This window comes from Canis lupus, chromosome 1, assembly GCF_011100685.1.
Source record: "Canis lupus familiaris isolate Mischka breed German Shepherd chromosome 1, alternate assembly UU_Cfam_GSD_1.0, whole genome shotgun sequence".
Classification (NCBI taxonomy): Eukaryota; Metazoa; Chordata; class Mammalia; order Carnivora; family Canidae; genus Canis; species Canis lupus.
This window is the reverse complement of record NC_049222.1, coordinates 82,043,716-82,061,987: the sequence shown is the minus strand read 5'-3', so window position 1 is coordinate 82,061,987 and position 18,272 is coordinate 82,043,716. Positions and strand designations below refer to the sequence as shown.

Below are 18,272 nucleotides of genomic sequence, written 5' to 3'. Positions count from 1 at the left end.
TCTGTCAAACATCTTTCCTTTTGGTTCATGGCCATTTGTAGGTCTTTGAAAAAAAATGTCTTTTTGAAGACCTTTTGGCCATCCTTTATTTAATTGGGTTGCCTTTTTTAAAAATTGAGTTTTAGGAGTTTATATATTATGAATATCGACCTTTTATCAGATACGTGATTTGAAAATACTGTTGCCTTTTAACTGTTGATAATGTTCTATGATGCACAAAAGTTTTTAATTTTGATGAAGTCCAGATCATTGTTTTGTTGCTTCCTGTGTTTTTGGTGTCAAATCCATCCAAAAGAAATCATTGCCAAATCAACTATAATGGGACTTTTCATCTATACTTTTCTCTTAAATTTTTTATAGTTTTAGATCTGAATTTTGAGTCTTTGATCTACTTTCAGTTAATTTTTGGGATGGTGCATGGTAATTCAACTTCCTTCTTTTTTAAATGAATATCATTTTCCAATACTTTTTGGTAACCTTTCCAAGTTAAGTAGTCTTGGCAGCCCTGTCAGCATCATTTGCCTGTATATGTGAGAATTTATTTCTTTGCTCTCTGTTCTATTCCATTGGTCTACCTGTTTGTATACTGGTGCCACACTGTTTTGATTACTATGTTTTTGTATTAAATTTTGAAATTAGGAAGAGGGAGACTTCCAATTTTTCTTCACCCCTCTTTTTTAAAAGATTATTTTAACAATGGGGGTGTCCCTTGTGATTCCGCATTAATTTAAAGATGGATTTTTTGATTTCTACAAAAACTGGGATTTTAATGTGGGTTGTATTGACTCTGTAGTTTTCTTTGAGTAGTATTGTCATCTTAACAATATTAAGTCTTCCAGTCTATGAGCATGTCTTCCTGGTTGTATGTGCCTTTAATGTCCTTCAGGAGTATTTTATAGTTTGAAGGTACAAATCATTCACCCCTGTGGCTAAGTTTATTCCCAAATATTTTATTATTTACTGTGATATTTTAAATGGAATTGTTTCTTGATTTTTATTTTGGACTATTCATTGTTAGTATAAAGAAACAACTGATTTTTGTGTTTTGATTTTGTATTTGGCAATATTGCAGAATTCATTTATTCTAGCATTTTTTTATGGTGAATTTAGGATTTTCTTCACATAAGATTATGTTGTTAGTGAATAGAGATAATTTTACTTCTTCCTTTCCAACGTGGATGCCTTTTACTTTGTCCACTTGCTTTGGCTAGGACTTTCAGTACTATGTTTAATGAAATTGGCAAAAGCCTGCACCCTTTTTTTGTTCCTGATGAGGAAAAGACCTGTTTTTCACTATTGAATATGATCACTGTGAGTTTATAATGTGTGGCTTCTGTTATATTGAGGTTGTTTTCTTTTAATCCTAATATATTGAGTGTTTTTTCATGAAAGTGTATTGAAAAATTTCTAATGCTTTTTCTTCATTGATTGAGATGATCATATGTTTTTATCCCCCCTTCATTTTGTTAATGTGGTGTATTACATTGATTTTTTCTTATGTTAAACCATCCTTGCCTTCTAGAAGTAGTATTAGGGCATGGTGTATAATCCTTCTAATGTACTGTTAAATTTTCTTTGCTAATATTTTGTTGAAGATTTTTGTGCCAGTATTCACTGGGGGTAATGATCTGTAATTTCCTTGTGGCATCTTTGTGTGGTATCAGATTAATGCTGACCTCATAGATGGCATTTGGAAGTATTTTCCTTCTCCTTAGTTTTTTGGAAGAGTTTGAGAAATGTGTTTTTCTCAAAAGTTTGGTAGACTTCACCAGTGAAACCATTTTGTCGTGGACTTTTGTTGTTGGGAGGCTTTTGATTAGTGATTAAATCTCCTTACTTATTATAGGTCTGTTCTGATTATCTATTTCTTTATGATTCATTACTGGTAGGGTATGTTTTTCTAGGAATTTATCCATTTCATCTAGGGTATCTAATTTGTTGATGTATAGTTTTTCATACTACTCTTTTATAATCTTTTATTTTTTCTGTAAAATTGGTAGTATTCCCTCTTATATTCTTGATTTTAATTATTTTTTCTCTCTTTCTTGGTTCCTCAAAAATACAAACTAACTTTTGGTCTCATCAGTTTTCTCTATTGGGTTTTTTGTTCTCATTTTAGTTCTCTCTGTTCCCAGCCCCCCCCCCCCAAAAAGATTTTACCTATGTATTCATGAGAGACACAGAAAGAGAGAGAGAGAGAGAGACAGAGACAGAGACAGAGACAGGGAGAAGCAGGCTCCACGCAGGGAGCCTGATGTGGGACTCTATCCCAGGTCTCCAGGATCCAGCCCCGGGCTGAAGGTGGCGCCAAACCACTGAGCCACCCGGGCTGCCCAGTTCTCTCTGTTCTAAACTTTATTACTCTTGTAGCTTGGGCTTAGTTAATCTCTTCCTATTTTAAAGTGTAAATTTAAGGTGTTAATTTATTTTTTAGTGTAAACACTTAGAGCTGTAAGTTTTTCTGGGGCTGCCTTTATAGCAGCCTATAAATTTTGGTATGTTATGCTTTCATTTTTATTTTTAAGTTTTTAGGTTTTTCTTGTGATTTTTTTTCATTCATTGGTTGAGAGTGTTAATTTCCACTAATTTGTGGATTTCTCAGTTTTAGTTCCATAGATTTTAATTCCATTGTTATCAGAAAAGATACCTTTTAGGATTTCAGCTTCTTAAAATTTATTCAGATATTTTTTTTTTGTTGCCTAATATATGGCCCATCCTGAAGAATGTTCCATGACACTTGAGAAAATTGTGTTCTGCTCTTGTTGAGTAGAACGTTTCATATGTTTTTAAAGTTCCACTTGTTTCCTTTTACATTTTGTTTGTTATTGAAAATTAAATTTTCTAAGTTCTCTGCCTCTATCTTTCCTCCTTTTGGGATTCTTATAAATGCTTATACTGATCCATTGAATGATGCCTCAAGTTTGTTTGCCTCTGTTTACTTTTTTTGAGGAGGGGCATCACTCTACATTTTCAGATGACTTCAAGTTTGCTAATTCGTTCTTTTGTATGTTCAAGTCTGCTTTGGATTGTTCTCTGGTGAATTTTTATTTCAGTTATTCCTTGTACATCTGTCCAGGAATTTGCTTTTTTCTGCTTTCTTTCAAGATTTTTCTTGTTGACCTAATTTACATATAACAATGTGTAAGTTTAAGGTGCACAACACATTGATTTGGTAGTTGTATATTGCAGTATGATTATCACTGTAGTTTCATTAACACCTCTATCATGTCGAATAATCATTTCTTTTTTGTGGTAAGAACATTAAAGATCTAATGTCTTTGCAGTTTTGAAATATGTAATACAGTAGTACTGTTGACTATAATGCATAATGCTGTGCATTAGATCTCCAGAACTTACTCATCTCCTAGTTGCAAGTTTGTATCTTTTAATTTCCCCAGTTCCCTTATATCCTAGCCCCTGGTAACCATGTTCCTACTCTAAGAGTTCAGCTTTTTCAGATTTTACACAAAAACAGTACCATACAATATTTCTCTTTCTGTGTCTGGCTTATCTCAGTAAGCATAATGCCCTTAAAGTCCATCTATGTTGTCACATTGGCAGGATTTCATTCTTTATCATGGCTGAATAATTTCCATTGTGTGTATTTATATCACATCACATCTTTATCCATTCATCTGTTGATGGACAGTTAATATCTTGGCTATTGTGAATAATCAATCCTGTAATAAACATTGGAGGGCAGATATCTTTTCAACGTTTTGTTTTGTTTTTTACTTTGGATATATACCTAAAAGAGGTATTTTGGGATCATATTCAAATTTTTTTTGGTTTTGATCTTCTGCAGTTTGATTATGATACTTGTAGATTTTTTAGTATTTCCATGTCTTATGTTCTCTGAGTTTTTTGCATCTGTGGCTTGGTGTTTTTATCATTAATTTTGGGAGAATTTCTCAGTCATTACTACTTAAAAAATTATTTTTCTTCTCTTTTTTTCCTTCTGGTATTCCCATTATACATATGTTATAGCTTTTACAGTTGTCCTACAGCTCTTGGACATTCTGATTAAAATGTTTGTATACATTAACAGTGGGCTATAACTATGGAGTTCAGAATATACAACAAATGATGTTTTGGTCGAACATACATCTTAGACTAAGTTAAAGACTGAGGGTGAGGGACGCCTGAGTGGCTCAGCAGTTGAGCATATGCCTTTAGCCCAGGGCGTGATCCCAGGATCCGGGATAGATTCCCACATTGGGCTCCTTGCAGTGTGCCTCCTCCTCCCTTGGCCTGTGTCTCAGCCTCTCTTTCTCTGTCTCTCATGAATAAATAAATAAAATCTTAAAAAAAAAAAAAGACTGAGGGTGAACTAATAAATGAAATTATAGATTATTTTCTGTTATGCATATTATAATTTTTATATCATTTATAACATTTAAGGATGAAGTATGCCTTATTAAAATGGAAAGCATTGTATATTTTAATTTTATTTAAAAAATTTTTTTTAGGAGCTGTGGCCTTGAAGAATCTTGAAATTAAAGAAAATGCTCTGGTACGTTTTTTTAAATTTTAAAGTTCTATTTATATATTTTAGAGACAGCATGAATGAGAGTGAAGGAGGTTAGAGGAGTGGGAGAGGGAAAGAGAATCTTCAGCAGACTCTCTGCTGAGTGGGTAACCTGACATAGGGCTTGATTGATCCCATGACCCTGAGATCATGACCTGCCTGAGCTGAAATCAAGAGTTGGACACTTAACACCAACCAACATGCAGGCACCCTTCTGGTAGGTTTTGAGTATAAGAAATTTGTGATTCAGTGCATTTACAACTATATAGACTTCTTGATTTATTTTGTTGTCTTAAGTTATTCAAGTTTGAGAAAATTTTTTGAAAATAATTTTTGCAAAATGAATTTTATACAAAGTGGACTTTGAATCTCAACACAAATTGACAGCGTGATTTTCCTCATTTAAAAATATTTCCAATTTTTTTTCTTTTTATATGATTTTATTTTAAATGGTTAATTTCTAATCATCTTCAAATTTTCTTTTAATGACGTGGTAACCACATTTTTTTACCTGAGAATTCAGTGATATTAACTACATTCATGATGTTGTACAACCATCAACCAATATCTTTTCCTGTAACTTTTTTGTTAGGTCATAGGAAACCCAATAACCATTAAGAAACAACTTCCATTCCTGCTCCTTGTAGACCCTGTTAACTATTTCTTGTAGCTCATATAAGTGAAATCATGCTATGTTTGCCATGTTGTATTTGCATACCTCACTTAGGATAATTCCTTTAAGGTTTGTCCATGTTGTTGTTTGTATCAGAACATCATTTCTTTTTGTGGCTGCATAATATCCCACTATATCTGTATGCCACATTTTGTTTATCCATTCATATGTTGATGGACAGTTGAGTTTCTTCTGCATTTTGGCTTTTGTGAGTAACGCTGGTATAACATTTGCAATATGCATATCTGTTCAGTTCCTTATTTTTAGTTCCTGTGGGTAAATACCTATCAGTGGAATTCCTGGATTTTATGGTAATTTTATGTTTAGCTTTTTCAAGAACTGCATTCTTGTTTTCCATGGTAGTTGAACCATTTTATATTCCACCACCAACATATATAATTTCCACTTTATCCACATCCTTGCTAACATTTATTTTTTTAATGTTCTTTTTAAAAAGTTTTAAGTGTACTCCTCAGTGTGGGACTTGAACTCATGACCCAAAGATCAAGAGTCACATGCTCTACTGACTGATCCAGCCAGGCACTATTTTTTGTTTTTTTGATAATACCCATTTTTAAAAAATATTTTATTTATTTATGAGAGACAGAGAGAGAGAGAGAGAGAGAGAGGCAGAGACACAGGCAGAGGGAGAAGCAGGCTCCATGCAGGGAGCCCAATGCAGGACTCGATCCCGGGTCTCCAGGATCAGGCCCTGGGCGGAAGGTGGCGCTAAATCGCTGAGCCACTTGGGCTGCCCAACTTCATCCCATTCTTTATGTTGCCTTATGCCTCTGTTGACAGTATCCTTTGATGCACTAATGTTTTTAATTTGGTGAAATTTCATCTGGTTTTCTTTTTCTTTTGTTGTCTGTGTCATTGATATGATCCAAGAAATCATTGCCAGATCTAGTGTCAAGATTTTACCATGTTTTCTTCTAAGGGTTTTGTAGTTTTGGTTCTAATGTTTAGGTCTTATGTCCATCTTGAGTTAATTTTTATATATAGTTATAAGGTAAGGGTCTAACCTCATTCTTTTGTGTGTGGATATCCAGTTTCCTAAGCACCACTTTTTGAAAAGGTTGTCCTTTTCCCCGTTGGATGGGGAGAAATTTGGGGGTGGGGATATTTTTTGCAAAATGGCATATTAACCTCCCTACAAGTTAGTTCACTTAGTTCAGTGAAATTCCTCACCTCTGTTACCCCCACCCCATACAATGTAAAAGCAGTATGATTTTTGGCATGAGTGACTTAGGTGGTCTGTATTACTGTAGAACTATCCCTTTTTTTATTTAAAAATGATCAGTCTTCCTGAATTTTGTGGATTGAAAATAATATTATAATTGTGTATCTATAAATTTAATATTTGAGGACAAAGAGAAGGTGTAGGTTAACTTACACACTTTAAATAATTTTGGGAAGAAAATAGTCTGTTTTGTTGGCCTGTATATGTACTAATATTTTATATATGATGTTTTTGTAGAGTCAACTGGATGTACCATTTAAAGTTAAAGTTGGTCATATAGGTAAGCTGTGCTGCTTATTTGAATGTCCTCCTGGTTGGGCATACAATAAGAATGATATGCTTAGTATGTCTTTAATTTGATATTTTTAATGTTTCTGCATTAATCAAAAATCATGGAGAACTTAGGTGGGTAACTTAAAATTACTGTGTGGTCCGTATACCCTTGTTTAAAAACTATGAAATTATATATCTTATTAGGTGTTAAAATGAGCTAATCCACAGGGAATGTATTAAATCTAATAGCATAACTGTCTGTCTTGGTTTCTTAGGTTTCTGACTAGTGATTGCTATATTCTCATTGACCATGGATATATGGTGTAAGGAGTCAGGTCTAGATCATCTAGGCAGTGCGGCCAGAAACTTAGTTTCTGAGGTTTTTTGCATACCTCTCCTACCTCTCCTCTGTCCTAGCAGCTGTCATTCTTTCTTTTTTTTTTTTTCCTTTAGAGAGTGAGCGTTTTTTTATTCTTTATTTTTAATTAATTAATTAAATAATTCATTCATTCATTCATTCATAGACACAGAGAGAGAGGCAGAGACACAGGCAGAGGGAGAAGCAGGCTCCATGCAGGGAACCCGATGTGGGACTCGATCCCGGGTCTCCAGGATCACACCCCAGGCTGCAGGCGGCGCTAAATGCTGTGCCACCGGGGCTGCCCGCAGCTGTCATTCTTTAATATGATTATTTTTTTTCTTGTACTAGACAACAAGTTTCTTAAGTCAATTTTATTTTTATTCTTACTACTAGTACAATACGTGGCATATAATAAGGATAAAATTTGTTGAGTGAAAGAAATACACATTTTCAAATGAGCAGTATAGGGTTACAACTAGTTTTAATGCTATTTTTTTTAAAGATTTTATTTGAGGAGGATGGGGAATGAGAGGGAGAGAGTGGTAGGGAGAGGGAATCTTCAAGCCAGCCCAAGCCAAAACCAAGAGTTGGAGGCTCAACTGACTGAGGTGCCCCTTCCCTTGCTGCTATTAGATGTTGTTAATCTCAACTGATCTTTCAACTTTTTTTCATTTAGCATGTAGAATTACACATATAGCAAGTGTAAATATATACATATTTTTAAAGCATTTGTATTTGAAAGATTTTTAGGATTGCCTTTGTTTATATTTTTGTGTATTTTCCAAATTTTCTAGGAGTCTATACCTTATAATGGGAGGAAAAAAACTGTTTTGTTTTTAAAATTTACTGGTGAAAATGGTAAATTAGTAACTTTGTGTTTCTTTGATTACTTTAATGCTATTTTGTTACTGTTCTCTGTTTTGTTTATTTACTCTTGGATTATTAATATATGTGTGTATAAGCAGTCTACCTGGTAGATTTATAAATTGTATCAGATTTATCACAATTATTTTTTTCTAATGTGTTAATTTCATTCTGGTTATATTTTAGACCATACACAGATTTGAAATGGGTGCTATCTTCTCTGATTTAAACACTCAGAAAATCATCCATTTCTTATAAATCAGATCGTTTGTTTTATTCTGGATTGACATAAAATGAAATCTTTTTTTTTAAATATATTTTAATTTTTAAAAAAAATTTATTTATGATAGTCACAGAGAGAGAGAGAGAGAGAGAGGCAGAGACATAGGCAGAGGGAGAAGCAGGCTCCATGCACTAGGAGCCCGACGTGGGATTCGATCCCGGGTCTCCAGGATCATGCCCTGGGCCAAAGGCAGGCGCCAAACCGCTGCACCACCCAGGGATCCCTATAAAATGAAATCTTTTACTCATTTGGATTTTTTTTAAACATGGAATTTTGGGGTTATGTGATGGGATAAATCTAGGTAGATTTTTTTTCCCTTCCCCAAAAGCTAGCCAGTTAATGCAACTGTCATGTCGGTAATCTTTCCCTTTCTAGTCATGGCAGCTATTTCTAAATGAAGAGACTCATGGTTTATAAAAAGTCTTGAAGAATTTAAAAACTATTACGGATATTTTCTTTTTTTTAATCACCTCCCCCTTACTTCTATTATGGAAATACTCTAAATTCACAAGATAGAATCAATATAATGAATACTTTACATCACATTTTTTAGTTTTAAGAAGTCTAATGCTTTAAAAAATACTTTGCTTTTGGATTGTAGTAAAACATTTTCACTGAGTTTGAATGGTTTTCTAATCTTGTCCATAACCCTTGATTATTACCATAGAAATCTGCACATACATTCACTGAATGTTGATAATCATAAACACATGTTATGTTTGTATATATGTATATGTAGTCTCTGAAAAATACACTCAATTTTACTCTGTGGAAAATACACTTACATATATGAGATATACAGTAAATTTTATAGACTATCTTTTGAAAGTGTTATGTAAATTCTTATAGTGATTTAGAGTAATAATTGGAGAAATCAAAGTTATACCAAAGATTATTGGTTAATGGCAGAAAAGCATTGTTACATTTGTGTTGCAGATTGCTGTAAATAGAAACTTGTAAATTTTTAGAATATCATTTAGTAGTAGATTTTCCAACAGTACTAATACAAATAATTTCAGATTATTACAACAAAGGCTTTTATTGTTTTTGGTTGTAAAACAGCTTTCTGTAAAGTGACTCGTTTGTTATTTTGTTACTTCTACTAATGCCTGACAGACAATAGGCTGGAAGTAAATACAATTGAATGAATAATATTTTTTGTCCTTTTTAAAAAACATCATGTAGGTAATCTTAATCTTATAATTCCATGGAAAAACCTGTATACTCAACCAGTTGAAGCTGTTCTGGGAGACATCTATTTACTCATAGTGCCTTCTTCTAGTAAGTCAAATTTTAAACGTTGGAAATTTAAGTACTTTTATTTGTGGTTGGAAAAATCTTTGATAATTATGTTAAAAATACTTCTGATAAGTTTTTTGGGATACTTTTATATTTATTTTAAAAGACTCTATTTGAGTGAGAGAGTGAGTGAGTGAGAGAGGGAGCAGGAGCAAGGGGAGGAGCAGAGGAAGAAGAAGGAAACTCTGCTGAGCAGGGAGCCTCACTCCCTGCTCCATCCCAGGACACTGGGATCCTGACCTGAGCTGAAGGCAGTTGCTTAACTAACCGCCCACCACCTAGGTGCCCTGCTCTGAGGTACCTCTATATTTAAATTAGCATTTGGAAACTCAAATTAAATTGGTTTTCACTGTAAATTTTTACAGATTTTGAATTAGTGATTATTTTCAACTCAAGGATATTTTTGAAAGAGTATAAAGTAATTAAATATTCGTTTTATGCTTCCTGTAGAAATAAAATACGATCCTTTAAAAGAAGAAAAACAACTCTTGGAAGCAAAACAGCACGAACTGAAACGAATAGAAGAAGCCAAACAAAAAGTAGCTGATCAAGGTAAAGAAAGAAAACAGTAAATAAAAATGGTAATAAAAAACCGAGGAAAGACAAATACTTATCATTTGAATATTACTTTTCTCTGGAGGCATTGAAATTATTTAACAAATATGAAGGAATCTTATTACGTGGGGAATTTTAACGTGGTTTTGTATTTTATTATGTTTACAGAAATTTTACTTATAGAAACTTACCTTATGACAAATAATATACCTACCTTATGAGGGTAAGGTTAGTTTTTAACTGTAATAATTAATTTCATCAAGTATATTTTGTTTTCTAGCTTTATAAAAAAAAATCCCCTATATCAATTCTTAACCTTTTGGAGGTACTTAGTCCTTTGATATATTTGTTTTCCTAAATCTGTTTGTTTATTCTCTGGGTTCATATCCTTTCCTATTTAGCCTAGACCAAAGTCCATTACTTCAACCCTTTTCTCAGTGGAGGAGCTGTCCTGCAGAAAACTAATTCCTTTCCCCTTCTGCAGTGGTCACTATCACCAGGTACTTTTTGTACTCTGTTCTCTCTGGTAAAGCTTTCTCCTTAGCATGTAAATATGCTGCAGCCTGTCTTATCTTCAAACACAAAATGATCTTCCTAACCTAGTTATCTGTTTATATCTTCTGTTATTGTAAGCATCTTAAAAAAGTGTATACTTATATCACCAACCTTGCCATGTATTTTTTTTTCCAATAAAAAAAGTAAAATCTAATAATAAACATTTAACCTCTTGACAAAGAGGTAGAAGCTTTAAAGGAGATTTAATACAATTTTTGGTCACACTTCTTGTAATTGTTTCTTCTCTCAGTTCTTTCATATCCTGTGTAGTTGTTCACTAACATCCCCAATCATCTTTTCTTTTAATTTTTTTTTTTACTGTGGCATACATATAATAGAGTTTACCATCTTAATAATTTTTAAGTGTACAGCTCCCTGGTATTAAGTACATTTATAAATGTTGTGCAACCATTACTACCATCCATCTTCATGTCTCTCTCCTTGTAAAATTGAAACGTTATACCCATTAAACAATAACCCACCCATTCCACCCCCCTCACTTCCAACCTCTGGCAACCACAATTCTACTTTCTTGTCTATCGTTTTGAATACTCTGAGTACTACATATAAGTGGAATCCTATAACTTGTCTTTTTCCAATTGGCTTATTTCACTTAGCATCATGTCTTCAAGATTTGTCCATGTTGTAGCATATGTCAGAATATTTAGCTGAATATATGTCAGAATATTTAGCTGAATATTCCATTTTTTGTATATATCACATTTTGCCCGTTCACCCATCAGTGGACACTTGGGTTGTTCCTGTGCTTTAGCTATTGTGATTAATGCTGCTCTGAACATGGGAGTACGAATATTTCTTTGAGATTGCTTTCAGGTTTTTTTGAGTATGTACACAGAAGTGGAGTTGCTGGATCTGTAGTAATTGTACTATTTATTGACTTTTTGAGGGATCACTATACCGTTTTCAACAGGGTCTTGTATGATTTTACATTTTCACCAACAGTGCACAAAGGTTCCAATTCCTTCACATCCTTGCCTGTGGTGGTTATTTTGTCTTTTTTTTCATGGTAGCATCCTAATGGAGATGAAGTGGCATCTCTTTTCACATGCTTATTGGCCATTTGTATATCTTCTTTGGAGAAGTGTCTATTTGTATATCTTTTTTGGAGAAGTGTATATCTTCTTGGAGAAGTATCTTTTGCTCATCTTTTAATTGGGTTGTCTTTTTTGTTTTTGTTGGGTGGTAGGAGTTCTTTATGTATTCTGGATGTTAACCCCTTACTAAATACATGATCTGCAAGTTTTATCCCATTCTTTGTGTAACTATTCTGTTGATAGTGTCCTATGCACAAAATTTTTAAATTTCCATGAAATTCATTTTGTCATCTTCTATTGCTTGTGCCTTGGTGTCCTATGCAAGAAATCATTGCCAAATCCAGTATCATGCAGCTTTGGTCCTATATTTTCCTCTAAGAGTTTTAAAGTTATAGGTCTTTAATTAATTAATTAATTTATGATTTTATTTATTCATGAGAGAGGGAGAGAGAGAGAGAGGCAGAGACACAGGCAGAGAGAGAAGCAGGCTCCATGCAGGGAGCCCGATGTGGGACCTGATCCCCAGACTCTAGGATCACACCTTAGGCCGAAGGCAGGCACCCAACCACTGAGCTACCCTGAGACCCCTTAGGTCTTAAATTTAAATCTTAGTTACATTTTGAGTTAATTTTTGTATATATTTGTAGATAAGGCTCCAACTTTATTCTCTTGCTGTGGATATCTTGATATCCAGTCTTCCCAGCATCATTTATTAAAATTACTATCCATTCCTGATTGAATAGTCTTGGCCCCTTTTAAAAAATCATTTGACTATATATGCAAGGGTTTATTCTGTGTGCTCAGTTCTATTTCATTTGTTTACATGTCCGCATGACAGTACCACTTTGTTTTGATTACTGTAGCTGTGTTGTAAATATTAAAATCAGGAAATGTGTAAGTCTTTCAGCTTTGTTCTTTTTCAAGATTGTTTTTTGCTCTGTGAGAGCCCCTTGAGATTCCTTATGAATTTTAGAATGCGTTTTTCTGTTTCTTCATAAAGTATAATTGGGATTTTCATAAGGATTGCTTTGAATCCATGGATTGTTTTGGGTAGTGTTGACATACTAACAGTGTTTTTCAATCCATGAACTTGGAATGTGTTTCCCTCTGTTTATATCTTTTAAAATATCTTTTGATACGGTTTTGTAATTTTTAGTGTACAAATCTTTTACTTCCTTGGTTCTGTTAGTCTCAAAGTTATTTTTTTTTCTTTTTGATGCTTGTTTCTGTTTCTGTGATTTCCCTCCTCAGATTCTTCATTGTTAGGGAATTAATACGAAATTGATTTTTTAATTTTTTTTGGAGAGTAAGAGAGAGTGTGTGTGTGCATGTATGCGAGCGTGGGGAGGGGCAGAGGGAGAAGGACAGAAAGAATCCCAAGCAGGCTCTATGTTCAACATGGAGCTCAAGGCAGGGCTCAATTTCATGACCCTGAGATCACGACCTGAGCTGAAATTAGGAGTTGGTTCCTCAACCAACTGAGCCACTTTGGCACCCCTGCAATTGATTTTTTTGTGTTGACTACTTTGCTGAGTTTATTGGTTTTAACAGTTGCTTTGTTGGGTAGTTAGCATTTTCTTCATATAAGATCATATTGTCTATGAACAGAAATAATTTTACTCCTTCCTTTCTGATTAGGATGCCTTTTGTTTCTTTTTCTCTTGTAATTACTCTGGCTATACTTTCCAGTATTATGTTGAATAAAAATGAACAAAACTGGACATTTTTGCTGTCTCTGATTTTTCAAGGGAAAGCTTTCAGCCTTAACATTAAGTATGATGTTTGATGTGGGCTTTTTCTAGATGATCTTTATTATGTTGAGGTAGTTTCTTTCTAGTCCTAGTTTGTTGACTCCTTATTATGAAAGTATTGAAGTTTGTCAAATATTTTTTCTTCATTAATTGAGATGATCATATATATATATATATATATTTTTTTTTTTTGGTAAATGTGGTATAGTACATTGATTTTGATATATCTACTCATCCTTCCAGTCTAGCAATAAATTGTGAGTCATGGCACATAATCTTCTTAACGTGCTGTTGAATTTTATTTTTTGGTATTTTAGTATTTGCATCAATACTTATCAGGTAAATCTGTAGTTTTCTTGTAGTGTCTTTGTGAAGCTTTGATATCAGATCAATGCTGACCTCATACATTGAGTTTGGAATCTTTAATTTTTTTTGAGGAGTTTGAAAAGATTGATGTTTTTATTTAAGTGTTTGGTAGAATTCATCAGTTAAGCCATCAGTTCCAGGGCTTTTATTTGTCATGAGAGTTTAGGTCACTGATTCAGTTTCCTTACCAGTTATATGTATATTCAAATTTTTAATTTCTTTGTAATTTTGTCTTGGTAGTTTTGTGGTTCTAGGAGTTCCTTTCATCTAGTTAATCCAGTTTGTTAGCATGCAGTTATTCATAGTATTTATAATCCTTCTTAGGTCTGTAGCATTTGTAGTAATATTCCCACTCTTACATGTTATTTTGGTATTTGGAGTCTTTTTTCTTTTTTTCTTGGTCCACTTAGTCCACTTAGATATTTTTCAGTTTTGTTGACCTTTTCAAAAAACCAACTTCAAGGCACCTGTGAGTGGCTCAGTGGTTGAGCATCTGCCTTTGGCTCAGGTTGTGATCGCTGGGTACTGGGATCAAGTCCTGCCATCAGGCTTGCCGCGGGGAACCTGCTTTCTCCCTCTGCCTATGTCTCTGCCTCTCTGTATGTGTCTCTCATGAATAAATAAATAAAATATTTAGAACAAAACAAACCCAATTTCAGGTCTCATTTGTTTTCTATTGGTTTTATATTTAGGTTACCTCTACTTAAATCTTAATTTTCTCTTCTAGCTTTTGATTTAGTTTGTCCTTTTTTCCCCTAGTTGTTAAGTTGTAAGGTAAGTTATTTTAAGAACTTTTTGTTTTTTATAGCTATAAATTTCCTTTTTAATACTTTTTTATTGTGTCCCATAAGTTTTGGTATGCTACATTTTTGTTTTCATATCTCTGTTGTTTAATTTCCCTTATGATTTATTCTGTGATCCATCGGTGATTTTAAGTTTGTTTTAATTTCCACAAACATGTGAATTTTCCAATTTAATTTCTGTGTTTTATTTCTGACTTTATTCTGATGTGGTCCGAGATGATACTTTGCTTGGTATCTATATTTTTAAATCTGTTGAGACCTAATTTGTGTCCTAATATGTGGACTATCATGGAAACTGTCTTAAGTGTATCTAAGAAGAATGAAGATGCTGCTCTTGTGGAATCGTTATGTATATTATACGTGTGTTAAATCTGGTTCGTTTATTGGCTAAGTCTTCTGTTACCTTATCTTCTGTCTGGTTGTTTTTTGTTTGTTTGTTTGTTCTTACACATTTTTATTTATTCATTCATGAGAGATACAGAGAAAGAGGTAGAGATGTAGGCAGAGGGAGAAGCAGGCTCCCCCAGGGAGCCTGATGTGGTACTCAGTCCCAGGAACCTGGGATCACGACCAGAGCCAAAGGCAGATGCTCAACCACTGAGCCACCCCGGTTCCCCAGGCTTTTGCTTTTTGAAAATTATTTTCATCTTATCAAAATAATATATATAGCTTTGAAAGTTAATAAGTAATATAGCACCCATAATTAAAGCAAAAATGTTGTCTTCTGGCTTAGCCCCTAAGCCTACTCCATATAGACCTACTTGAAAGTTTTAGATCTTTTTTGCATTTATTTTCTTCACAGTAAATTCTTGCTTCTCACTAGAATGGAAAGGTACTGGAAGTCTAACTACTAATTACACAGACTTAACCAATCCTTGTATTATCATCCTTTTCCTACCATTTATGTTTTCTGAGGATTCAGTTTCTGAATTTTGCCAGGGTTCTGGGTTTTGAGTCATCTTTATCATTGGCATCTCCATTTATAGACATTTAGGATCAAATTGCTTCATCTCTGCTAAGTAGGTTAAGACTATCTGCATTTCAGCTTCTAAACTTTTGAAGGTATCTCTTATCTGTTTTGTTACTTGTATATTTGGCCTTAGGGATTATACATTTTTTTCCTTTACTGTTGCATTAGTGGGGTTTTACTGAAAAGTAGGGAAATAGATAATAATCCACCATGTTTAATCAGAAGTCTCTCCTGTTTTTACATAGATCTAAAATGGAAATGTTTAACAATGCTTAAAATTCATTAGTGATAGCTTATTGTTTTCAGGTGGAAGTTTAAACTGTTCAGCATGATACAGAAAAGTTTATAGGATTAAAATCCTGTCTACCTCTTCAGCCTAATTACTGGCCTCACCTCTTTCTCTTCTATTCTTTCTTCTGGCTATATTGTCCTATTTATATTTTATTGAATGTATCAATTTCTTTGTGAATATATCTCACTTACTACTTTAAAATACAATTGTGGGTTACCAGCTCTTTGGATGATAGTTCAAGCTGTAAGGTGTGCGTGAGGTTCCCTGAGGCAGCAGTATAGTAGGAGAAGAGAAGCAATCCTGGGACTGAGCCTTAAGGATATCCAGCATTTAATGATTGTATAGTAGAGGAACACAGATGATCAAGAGAGTGATCAGATAATTAGAAGTTTGGAGATTATGATTTCATGGGAAAAGAGTGTTTTGGAAAGCAGAGAATGTATCAGATCCTAATAAGGCATCGTATCCTAATAAAGTATCAGGTAAACTGAAGATAAAGAAGTAATCATTTTATTTATGTCATGCATGTTGTGATCCTCAAGGAATGATTACTGAAAAGGAACTTCCATTCTTCCAAAGTTGGAGGTGAGGGTCCCCTCAGAGTAAAGAGAGCAGTGAAAGGGTTGTTAGATCTTTGAGGAGAATCAGAAAAGAATTTTGACATAGCTATCTGGAGTGTGTGAACAAGTGGGGTGGAAAAATGTTGTAAGAGTGATGTTGGGGGTAAAGTCATTATAGTCTGTTCTGGTGTGATTTTTTTTTTTTCCTACTCCTATTCTCAACTGGCAAGGTATAAACATGTTTATATAGAAAATAGGTTTATCCAGGGTTGGAGCTTTATTGACACAGGAAAATGAGGAAAAGAATAAGAGTTTAAAAGGTTGGTGAAATAATAGATTATGGAATATGAGCAGGATAAGGAATTAGGGAACTACTAGATGAGGAAAGGAAGATCTTAAATTGAATGAATGGATTCATAAAGCAAAGGATTTTTTTTTAGGATATGGTGGTATTCAAAGGTTAAAATGCCTAGTCTTTCAAAGAGCTTCTATTTTGTTTTCTTATTAATTCTAAAGTCCTTTTATATTTGAGTGTATTTGCTAACCTGTTGTTCACTGACAGTTGGATTTGAATGTAAATAGATCTTCATCAGCTTGTCCTCCTGGGCCATTGAATTAGAGGAAAAGACATGTATGTACAGGTGGAACACGACTAGAAATAGGAAATGAGATAGTTTTCATTGGCATTTTCATTTCTTTTTTTTTTAATTTAAAGATCCTATTTAGAGTAGTCCGGGTGGCTCAGTGGTTTAGCGCCGCCTTCAGCCCAGGGCCTGATCCTGGAGACCCAGGATCAAGTCCCACATCAGGCTCCCTGCATGGAGCCTGCTTCTCCCTCTGCCTGTGTCTCCTCTCTCTCTCTCTCTCTCTCTCTCTCTCTCTCATGAATAAATAAATAAAATCTTAAAAAAAAAAGATCCTATTTATTTATTCATGAAAGAGACAGAGAGAGGCAGAGACTTAGGCAGAGGGAGAAGCAGGCTCCCTGTGGGGACCTGATGCAGGACTCGATCCCAGGACCTTGGGATCACGACCTGAGCCAAAGGCAGATGGTCAACCACTGAACCACCCTGATGCCCTCATTGGCTCCCTCCCTCCCTCCCTCCCTCCCTCCCTCCCTCCCTCCCTCCTTCCTTCCTTCCTTCCTTCCTTCCTTCCTTCCTTCGAGGCAGAACACAGGCAGAAGTAGGCTCCATGCCGGGAGCCCAACGTGGGATCTCTGGTCTCCAGGATCACACCCTGGGCTGAAGGTGGCGCTAAACCACTGAGCCACCTGGGCTGCCTCCTCATTGGCATTTTCAAATAGGGTTAAGAGATCGTAACTTGTGTTTATCAAAGTCATATTTTTTTTTCCAAAGATTTATTTATTTTAGAGAGTGGGGGGAAAAGGGAGAGAGCGAGTAAGCAGCGGAAAGGGAAGAGGGAGAGGAGCAAAAATTCTCAAGTAAACTCTACTATGAGCACAGAACCTGACCAGGCCTTGCTCCCTGGACCTGGATGTTTGACCTAAGCCACAATTAAGAGTTGGACACTCAACTGACTGACCCAAGCACCCCTCAAAGACATATTAAAAAAGAGATTAGGAACCTTAATCCTTTATTTTTCTATGCCCATGGAAAGTTTTGAAGCTGGAAATGGTTAAAACCTTTTTTAGAAAAATGAAACAAGGATGAACTTCCTTCATTCCTACTTGAAAGAGAAAAGGAAAGGCTCTTATAATTTCGTTTTGGATTCATCAGGAGGAGAAGCATATTCAACTGTTGTATACATTGAGCCACATACAACTTGTGATAGTATCACTAATTTTAAGGAACATTCCTACTTTCTGCTATTACTGGCTT

The 18,272-nt window shown here is 34.5% G+C and overlaps 1 protein-coding gene across 4 annotated transcripts in view; it reads left to right on the top strand.

Annotated features, from left to right (window-relative positions):
* The window catches only part of VPS13A (vacuolar protein sorting 13 homolog A), a 235,292-nt gene that overhangs the window by 13,244 nt on the left and 203,776 nt on the right, over positions 1-18,272 (top strand). For all 4 annotated transcript variants that reach the window (XR_005354104.1, XM_038527037.1, XM_038527038.1 and 1 more), the window contains exons 2-5: positions 4,470-4,513; positions 6,682-6,724; positions 9,411-9,506; positions 9,975-10,076. Coding sequence is in view for 3 of the 4 variants with exons in the window: in XM_038527037.1 (XP_038382965.1) it covers positions 4,470-4,513; positions 6,682-6,724; positions 9,411-9,506; positions 9,975-10,076 (285 nt within the window). In the remaining variant the exon portion in view is untranslated. The remainder of the gene's footprint in view (positions 1-4,469; positions 4,514-6,681; positions 6,725-9,410; positions 9,507-9,974; positions 10,077-18,272) is intronic.